This window comes from Carya illinoinensis, chromosome 1 (assembly GCF_018687715.1).
Source record: "Carya illinoinensis cultivar Pawnee chromosome 1, C.illinoinensisPawnee_v1, whole genome shotgun sequence".
NCBI lineage: Eukaryota > Viridiplantae > Streptophyta > Magnoliopsida > Fagales > Juglandaceae > Carya > Carya illinoinensis.
This window is the reverse complement of record NC_056752.1, coordinates 3214439-3223967: the sequence shown is the minus strand read 5'-3', so window position 1 is coordinate 3223967 and position 9529 is coordinate 3214439. Positions and strand designations below refer to the sequence as shown.

General features: G+C 37.7%; 1 protein-coding gene across 3 annotated transcripts; it reads right to left on the bottom strand.

Moving 5' to 3' along the window:
• Window positions 1-1620: 1620 nt before the first annotated feature.
• Window positions 1621-3993, bottom strand: LOC122306042 (ribitol 2-dehydrogenase). Of its 3 annotated transcripts, none has more exons than XM_043118398.1 (5): window positions 3543-3993; window positions 3086-3369; window positions 2799-2892; window positions 2474-2585; window positions 1621-2275 (listed from the first exon to the last, which is right to left on the bottom strand). In XM_043118398.1, the coding sequence occupies exons 1-5, from the start codon at window positions 3679-3681 to the stop codon at window positions 2170-2172; spliced, it is 735 nt and encodes a 244-aa protein (XP_042974332.1). In that variant the 5' UTR covers window positions 3682-3993; the 3' UTR covers window positions 1621-2169. The 3 variants fall into 3 exon arrangements, with proteins under 3 accessions (XP_042974332.1, XP_042974316.1, XP_042974323.1); XM_043118382.1 differs by having other exon boundaries at window positions 1621-2255; window positions 3543-3989; XM_043118389.1 differs by having other exon boundaries at window positions 1621-2255; window positions 3086-3348; window positions 3543-3987.
• Between the last annotated feature and the right edge of the window lie 5536 nt (window positions 3994-9529).

The following is a 9529-nucleotide window of genomic DNA, read 5'->3' as shown; positions in this document are numbered from 1 at the left end:
ATTTCTCAGTTGGTAAACTGTACTCCCCTCCAATGTTGGTATTGTTGTTTAGCACCATGCTAATATGAAATTACAATTGCATCCCTCTGTTAGCGAGCATGGTAGGTAGGTAGCTAGCAATCTACTATGTATGTGAATTGGGCTGTGTATATTGGAGATGTGTGTGAATAGTTTAGGTTAGATGAACAATCGCTGTAACATAACCAAATTTACAATAATTGTCCTACTCTTATGTTTGTAACTACCTGTCGGATTGCCAGCTCTATAATTTCTCTTTTCAAATGCAAAATGGCATAGCATGTGGGGACTGAACGTCGACAATAAGGAAGCATGCTGTGTAAACTCTTTTCTGGTTCTTTTATTGCCAACGATCGATGGACCATGGTCTTTTTTAGGAGCTGGTGTTTCGTCGTTTTACCGTATATAGCGGATGGTACTGGTACTGCTTCTGAGGACTAAAGTTGTTGATCAAAAGTGATATACTGTGAGTTGTCGTCATAGAATGCAAGGTTTGGTGATGATGCCGATGGTGGCCGGAGGAATTAATGCCGCTTTTGCTAACTTGGTTCGGACCTTGACTAGTACTACGTCCAAATAGTTCCCCATTCTAGAGAACTCACTCTAATTTGATGACAAGGTGAAGGTGAAAGTACTTCCCCACTTGAGGCTGGCTGGGTAGGGACCTTATAGCTAGGGTGATAATCCAACCCGTATGTAGAAGATGCCAAATGGTATTGGGATCATTCCTACTCTTACATCTGATAGTTCCGGTTTGGACCAACATGAACGCTGGACCGGACTAATGATTGGGTGATTCTGGAACAAAAATCTAAAATCGTCATTAAGAAGGGTCTAATCCAAAGACGGGCAGCATGAGAATTTGATTGGCTAATGTCCAGAATATGTTGCAATGACTTTGCTGGGACCGGTAGTGCCTCACAAACTGACACACAATCAACGAGGCAAAGGACCAAGGGGCATGCATGTATCTATTGGGAACCTTGATTGCGTCATCCAAAGGGTCGTCCACATTTCCCCTGTACCAGGTAAATGCCCCCACCAAATGACGGCTACTCCTTATAAAATATCAACCACTGACCGACTTGTAAAATGGGCTCTTTTTCGGCCGAGGGCTAAGGTTCCTTCATTCTTATCCCCCAGTCTCTCTCCCCATCGTGATCTTCTCTGTCCTCTCGGTTTTAGCGAAAGAAAGGGACTTTTCCATCGGTATGGTGGTAACAATCCAATCACCTTTGTATTTTATGTGCACGAAAAAAAAGGTTCAATTTTCAACCATAATGGAAGTTTGTGCGTCCCCGGTTCGAACACGAATTCCTCCTCCCATCCATTCAAAGCTTGAAATGTTTCCCTCATATGTGGGTCTCTTGTCCGTAGTACTATGTATCTAATCAACTTAAACAATAATTGTCATCTACAACCGACAGGTCTACTAATCAATTTTACGACCTGTTTATTATAATGTTTTAAAATTTTTATATATAATATAATAAATAATTTTTTTAAAAAAATTTTAAAAAATAATAATATTAAAATAAAATATTTTATTTAATTTTTATTTAAAACCATCTCACATCTCAATATCCATATCCAAACCGCGCATAAAAACACTTTTGATTTTTGAATCATTAATTGCAAAATAATAACACTAATTCCCATATGTATTACACGTACACACACCCAATTACCCAAATCATACGGAGATTAAGCTCAAACATCTGTATCTAATCCCAGAAATACCAGAAAACAAGAGATAAGCACTAATACGAGTTAAACATCATGAGTGATGTAGGAAACATGCATTCAACTTGGTTTAACTTGTCCCCGGCCACTTGGAGGAGCAAGTGTGCTTGTGGGGCAGGCAGATGGTGGGGACACGATCGCTTTTGATCCGTGAATCCACCCAAGTTGTTTTTGAAGATTGCTGCATGTATGTAGGGTCGAGCAAGAAGGAAAGAAACAGATCAAGTAATTACCGTTTCTGATGATTAAGATTGCGGGCTGAGCTAGCTAGTTTTAATTCACAAGCAGTCGGCACAAGCTAGAAAGTTCTGGGATTATTGGAGGGTCGTAGATCGATCTCTTGGGTCCAAGCGGCCCGTTCCTGAATGTGCAAGTACCAGTACGTCTGAGCCAGCGCGTCTGGGTCCATTAATGATATTGCATAATCCCCAGTACCTCCACTGCTGTGTAGTTCCCCAACCAACGCCGGCCTTTGCGACGTTGATGGCCCCGGCCTGCCAAAGTGCAAATACTCCTGCTTTTAATGATTCACTTTACGAATCAAAGCAGTGTTTGGTTGACGAGAAAGTTGGAGAGAAAAAGTGAAAGGGAAAAGTAGTTTGGAGGATCTATATATGAAAGTATGTAGAGAGAGAACAAATCTAGTAGCCAGCAGAGATACACGAGTAGATTCCATAGGAGAAAGTAAACTGTAAAAGAGAAAGAAGGGAACCTGGGTGGGCCAACGACACCGTCAATGACGACATGGGCGACGTGTACACCCAAAGGTTGGAACTCCCTCGCCAGACACTGCGATAGTGCTCTCAACGCGAATTTCCCACAGCCTGTCTCATTCAGTAATGTACATAGAACCATTAACAATATTAATATAATGGAAGTATAAACGCATGTATACGATTTCTGTGTTGTATCTTTCGACATTGGCCAGGCAACAAAAACGGAATCTTCTAAATAGATCGTCCATGGATATACTGTAATCTAATTTTTAGAAAGAGTACTGATCACAGGGAAAAAGATCAAAAGGAACAAGAAATTACATAGCTCAGAGAATCCGGCAATGCCGTTAAGAGAAGCTGAACAGCCAGTGAATAGAATTGTCCCCTTTCCTCTTTCTACCATGCCCGGAAGAACCTTCCCGATTTTATGAAAGTATGTACATATAGATATTAAAGTTAGAATCAAATAAAGGGCCAGGAAACTATACGGGAAGAAAAGGCTACACATAATTAATTAAAGGCCTGGTTTTCCAGAAAATTAATGAAACATGGCGATGTTTGAAGAGTACTATAGGTATATGTGTGTGTATGTGTGTGTGTGTGTATACCTGTTGGGCGCAGTGGAAGGCACCAACGGAGGAGACGGCGAGGGACTTCTCAAAGGAGTCGATGCGAATGTCGGTGAAGCTGATGGGGTTCCAAGACATGGCCGGCTGGTACGCATTGTAAACCAAAACCTCAACAAAACCCAGCGAGAGAACGCCTTCGAACGCCTCCTTCACGCTTTTGGAGTCGGAGCAGTCGATTCGTATCGCGAAAACTTGTGCTTTCTCCTCCCTCGCTATCTCGTCTGCAAACGTCGACAACCTCTCTACAAGTATATAACATTTTACTAGCACAGTCGATTATCAGCAATAAATAATCCACGGAAATTAAAACGCTGAAAGCTGCAAAACAACTGTTTCCTACTTTTATAAAAAAATTTAAGAAAATCTGTTCTGTATCGTTTATATATGGTTAGTCATATACAAGAAGATCGAGGGAATATCGATATCTGATTATCACCTAAGTCGCGAGCAAGGATGGCGACGGTGTAGCCCTCGTGAGCGAACTTACGAGCGATGGAACGGCCGAGCTTCGGTCCCACACCGACAATGGCGGCGATGCCTCGGGCGGAGGCGCCGGAGCTCGCCATATTGCGCATCTTTGTTTGTATTATATAGCTAGCTAGCTTAATGAGTCGTCGTCGAAACGATCGAGAGCAGGCAGCTAGCTAGGATGCGAGACAAACATACAACACAAACCAGCAGCTGGCTAGTTCGATGTACATACGCAATCATACGTAGTCCTTAATTAATTGTGTTTCTTTTTAAGCCAGCGGGGAAGATCGAAGATGGTGGCAGAGCTTAAACTCTCCACCGTCTATGTCAGAGTACTGGCTGGCCTGTTGCCTAGCTCCCAACTTGCAACGAGCGCTACTTAATTTCTTTTTGATCTGTGCTTTGGCTCATATATAAATATATATATATATATAAAAGCTAGCGCCCGGTCTCTCTTTCAACAGTTTCTTTAATCATTTGGCGGAATAGAGACGACCGAAAGGGCGCCGTACGTAGTACGTTTCATATTATTATTTAGGATCAACGGTCCAGATGCTCACTCTGGTTAAACCGTGGGACTGGTATATATGCTAAATGTGGTGTGATAAGGCAACTACCAACTTGGTGTAGGTCAAGGTATCACACTCTTATACGTCTCTAAACTTTTGGCTTATTTTATTATTAAAAATTTTATGTACAGTCATATTTATTTATTTATGTATTTTAATAATATGATTAATTATATATTAAAAAAAAATTAATTCAACTAATCTTATCAATAAAATATATAAAAAATATACAAAAATAATTATATATAATATTACTCTTTTTTTATACTTGCATGAAAATTTAATGCAAAAGCGGCATCCTTGAAAATTTGATTATTAAATAAATACCTTCATGAGTTGGTATAATAATACTAGACCATCCGAGTTAGGGGTGCTATAAGCAACTTCCAGCCGGGCTGCCCCAACCCCACTCCTATGGGCAGGGTGCCCTGTCCGGATGCCAAGGGTCGAATTGGCCTTCAGGATTGTCTACCCATTGCCCACTGTGTATCATATGGTGAGAGAGAGATAATTGAGGCTAGAGATGATGACGAGATGAGGAGAGTTCGAGAGATCGAGCGGCGACAGCAGAAAGACAGAGATAGGTGCAGCACACGGTGCATGGAGTGTTTAAAACGTAACCTATGACAACCTGGTCAGACGGGTTTTTAATATATACATGTAGGGTTGGGTGGACGGGTGAAAATCCGAGCGGATCCAAGCCTAGCCAAGCACCTGTCTCTCAAGAAAGCGGGCATCTGCCCACCACAGGCAAGGGATGGATGGGTGGGTTAGGCGGGTTGAATCAATGAATTTGAGGCCTACCGCCGACCACCCCTATATAGAGCGACTCTCTTTCTTTCTCTTCTTCTCTTTTCAAGCTCAAAAGCCCCCTCGATCCCTTTTTGTGCATAGCTATATATATCTAGAAAGTAATACTACTCACCATTTTAATTTTTATTATTCTCTCATCATTTCATGATGTGACATTAAAATGATTAAAAATTATTTATTATATTTCACTTACAAACTTATCATTTAATAACACATTATAAAATTATGAAAGGATGATGAAAAAATAGATTATGAATAGATTTTTTTCATGTGTAGATTTCCTCTTTATCTCCATTTTCTCATCTTTCTCACCTCCTTCCCCCTTTAGGTTGGGGGAAAAAAAATTGTTGAAGGGAACTCAAGAGGGAATAGAAGGATGTTACGCATTATGAATATTGATGAAACTTGACATTGCATATGAATATGACCCTTTCTAGGTTATATATTCCATGGATTCAGCAATTTGATGGAACCTGATCCACAAGTACATGCATTATTTCTGATGGAAGAAGAATGGCAATATTCTTCTCTCTTTTTTCCGCCATAGTAAAGAGAAGACTAGAGAGTAACGGAGGTTAGGCTTTCGGTTAGACGTTGGCCCACTTCATGATTCAGCCAAATGGTACTCAGATTTGGAGTCTGTAGATCTTGAGTTAAGGAGGTAATAGGGCAACGTCCTCCACCAAGGGCTGGCTACGTACGTACGGTAATATGAATACAAAATTCCATTGTTCATAAGCTTCCAAACTCAGCTCGATCGATACTCCACTCGAAGCATTTTTTTTTTTTTTTCCTTTCTTTCACAGATTCGGGGGCTAGATTAATCCATGGAGGCCTGCTTGACTATTACAGCAGGACCCATCTAACTATTTTTGTGTTCCATAACAACTGATAAAGAAGCATAGGATAAGGCAACTTGCGGACAACTTTAGTATGAGTGAGAATTCTCAGAGATCGACGCTTTAATTTTGCAGCTTCAAAGCTGGCAGATGTTTCTCCACCACAGCTTGCACTTTTCTTTCCAAATAAGGTATATGCTGCCTCCAAATTTAACTTGGAGACGGGTAGGGCACTCGTCCCCCCCGCCCCCACCCCCCCAGAAAACAAAAAAAAAACTAGTATCCGATCATTATCATTCACATGTACAGTTCCTTCAATGATCAGCAGTTTACTACCATAGTCTTAGCTCCACCCGCCTGAGATCATGATCTGCTTTGCATATATGTTGTTTTCACTTCGTTTTGAAAGTATATATTTGGGTAATGCCACTTATAAAATGATAAAAATCATATATATACAAATCATGTTGGTGAGGTTGGAAGGCTTAATATGGATCGGATCTAAAGCTCAGGTTCATGAGCTGCATGCATATATACTCTTTCTTTTATCATTAGTTTCTTTGGCTTTATGTCCCCGGATGGGTGCATGTCAAACTAAGTTTCTGCCAAAGTTGTGCAATATACTCGTGAAATGATAGATTATAATTAGGACTACGCAACTGTGTTTTGAATAAGTGATAAAAAGGAAATGAAGATTCCCCAACTATATTCAATCATCAACCAGCTGGGGGACCAAAAGATATATATATATATATATATATATATATATATATATATAAAGTCCCATTCCAACCTTTTAGATCACCTTGTTATAGGAGCTTGACTGGTGGATTCATGAATGGTCTGTCTTTTTGTTCGCTGTTTTTCATTCAATATCAAAATTGCATTAAACTAACAAAAACAGAATTAAACAAAAGGGGAATTTCGGGTCCAACAATCATCCAAAACAATCATCATTTTAATATAGATCAAAATGAAAACAAAATCGGGAACTAAAACCAAGAAGTTAGTCCGGTCCCAATGATTGATCTGGGCTAAAGGATCAAGCAAAGGGTTACCACCAAGAAGGACGTTATTTTATCAATCTAGTGAATTGAATGCTTTAAGCTAGGGGATTTGTTGTGATTATACATATATACTTGGGGTCATGAGGTCATCAAACCCTCAGGTCGCCGGGCATCAGGAGTACGACACGCGAGGCTCGTATGCACCCAATTTAGGACATATTTGACTGGCGAAGAATCTGATCATCGTGGGCACATATACATCAGGCAATAATATATATAATTTGATTTCCAAGTTCCAACATCCCACAATATATATATATATATATATATATATATATATATATATATATAGATATATATATTTGTATAAGAGAAAAAGCAAAGGAAACTGAGAAAACAGAAAAAAGAAAGGGAGAATTATGGGAAAGAGAGAAGGAAATTAAGTCGGGGCCGGAAAACAATGACGGCTGCTCCTAGATTTCCCTCCTCTGGAATATAAGATCGATGTTACAATATTTCTTTTTTCAGCCTTGAGAGAGTTTCAGAGGAGCTGCTTACTTACTACCTAGCTATACTACATATCAATCTTCTTATATATATGTGTGTGTTATTTCTATGGCTCCTCAGCAGTAAGACTTGGTATGAATGAACTTTTCTAAGCTCTGTCTCTCTCACCCCTAACCTTGCAACTACCTTTGTAAGGTTGCTACACTTCCCTCGGCGAAGAACGTCAGATCACCAGAATATTATACAACAGAACGACCCTAAATAGATTTTTTTCCTCATAAAAATCTAAGAATGGGAGGAAGGAAAGAGTTTATAAATTTATTGTCGTTTTCATTAAATTCTGGCAGTACCCTTTAAAATGGTCATATTCCGGCCTCAATCTTCAGCCGCATGCATGCAAGTGACAGAAGAAGATACGGACAAGTAGTGCTTTATTAGCTAGCTAGTACTGTTCAAGTTGTATTATACCTCAACAGCTATGAAGAACTTCCTGACTAAGTTTAGACGGGAACCGGCCAGATCAATAAATTAGTTTGGAGGCTGCTGCCTTAAATGAGCTCACATGCAAGCTGCTTGGCATTTTCCTACCTTTCATTCTTATCCATCCATCCAATACTTAGATATATATATATATATATATATATGACACTCATGAAATTATTGTTGTTCAAAGTTAAAATTTTCAAGTAGAATATATATATATTTTATATGCATTGAGTCCGTACTAGTACTGATCCTTGTAATATTTATTTTTAATTTAATATTCTCTTGAATGTATGAATGGTAATAAATACTGAAACATCCATTATATCTATCTATTTCTTATTTGAGACTCTAAAGTTTTAAGCATCAATATTTAAAGAATCTTTTCTTATATATTATCCATAGATGATAGATGGTAATGAAGATGGTCGCTCTCCCAATGGTTCTGCTGAAATCAATGAGTAATTCAAAGACCTGCACGCAGCATGCCCACAGTTATACATGACCTGCAAACGTTCATTTTTGTCTTAGCTAGCCACTTCACTGGCCAGACCACTTTCATTAGGTTCACTTATTGGGAGAACATATAGTTTAATAAACTAGCTACCAATATTTCTGATTGAATAATTAATATTTCAGGTCAGTTATCCCTACAAAATTTATTGGTTTTTAATGCATTATATGTTCTGAGTTGTATATATTATAGTAAAATTTTGGTGTGTAAATCACAAAATCCACATTATTAGTTTTGCTGAAATTAATATATTTAAATATAAGGATAAAAATAACAAATCACATATTAACGTGTGGTGCAGAGATCGGATGATAAATAACATTTCTTATATGACATATCATATGTTGGTTAGGTGGATGTGTGTGGTATAAGACTTATTTGGAGCATTTCTGACGTGGCTATATATGCCGATGCATACTTATAAATTGCATCATTTTCATGTGTCGATTCTATGCCATCGTCGCATCATCATTATTATTTTTGCTAAAAAATAAGTACAAAATTTATCCATTCTTGGAAGGATGAAGATAGAATTAATGAAAGAGACTCTAGCAATCCATTACATTCTAATAAGTGATTTTACAAGAAATATATCTTTTTAACCATAAATTTTACAAAGAGAAATTCTTTGGAGGTTACTCAAATCTTTCACCATTGAATAAAAAGATTCATTACATTCTAATAATTTGTTTTAAATCAAATGATTGGAATTCCACTATATGAGCAATATTTATTATTTTTAAAATATGATAAAAAATACTAAGATTAAAAGATGATGAGATATTCACTAAATTAGAGTCGTATGATTCAGATTAGAGAAATTAATATTTGCAATCCCTAATGCAAGATCCGTTCATTTATTTTGAAAAAATTGGTTAAATATGAGATTTATATGAAAAATAATTTTTTAATAATAAATCTTACTATTTTTAAAAGAGAGTACGCATAATTTACATACTCTAAAACTATATCTAACATTATTCATAAGATTTAACGAATTCTACGACACACCATCTCATTTTAATATCACATCACACCACATGTAAACCTTTTTAAAATAAATAAATAAAGGGTAGGATGCTGATCAAACGTAGAAAATGTTAAGAGTTTTTATTCGTGGGCCGATTTCCTAGGCCCGAAACCTGACATTATATTAACAAACTACAATATGGGCCTGAATTCTTGTCTTTTATAAAGTTATCGAGTTAAATAAAAATAAA

Excerpts from the sequence above, each read along its gene's own strand:
- LOC122306042 (XM_043118382.1), bottom strand. The coding sequence starts at position 3,681 with ATGCGCAATATGGCGAGCTCCGGCGCCTCCGCCCGAGGCATCGCCGCC. Across the intron at positions 3,370-3,542 it reads CATCCTTGCTCGCGACTTAG|TAAAATGTTATATACTTGTA; the intron begins GTGATAATCAGA and ends CGACTGTGCTAG. Across the intron at positions 2,586-2,798 it reads TGCCGGATTCTCTGAGCTAT|GCTGTGGGAAATTCGCGTTG; the intron begins GTAATTTCTTGT and ends TGAATGAGACAG.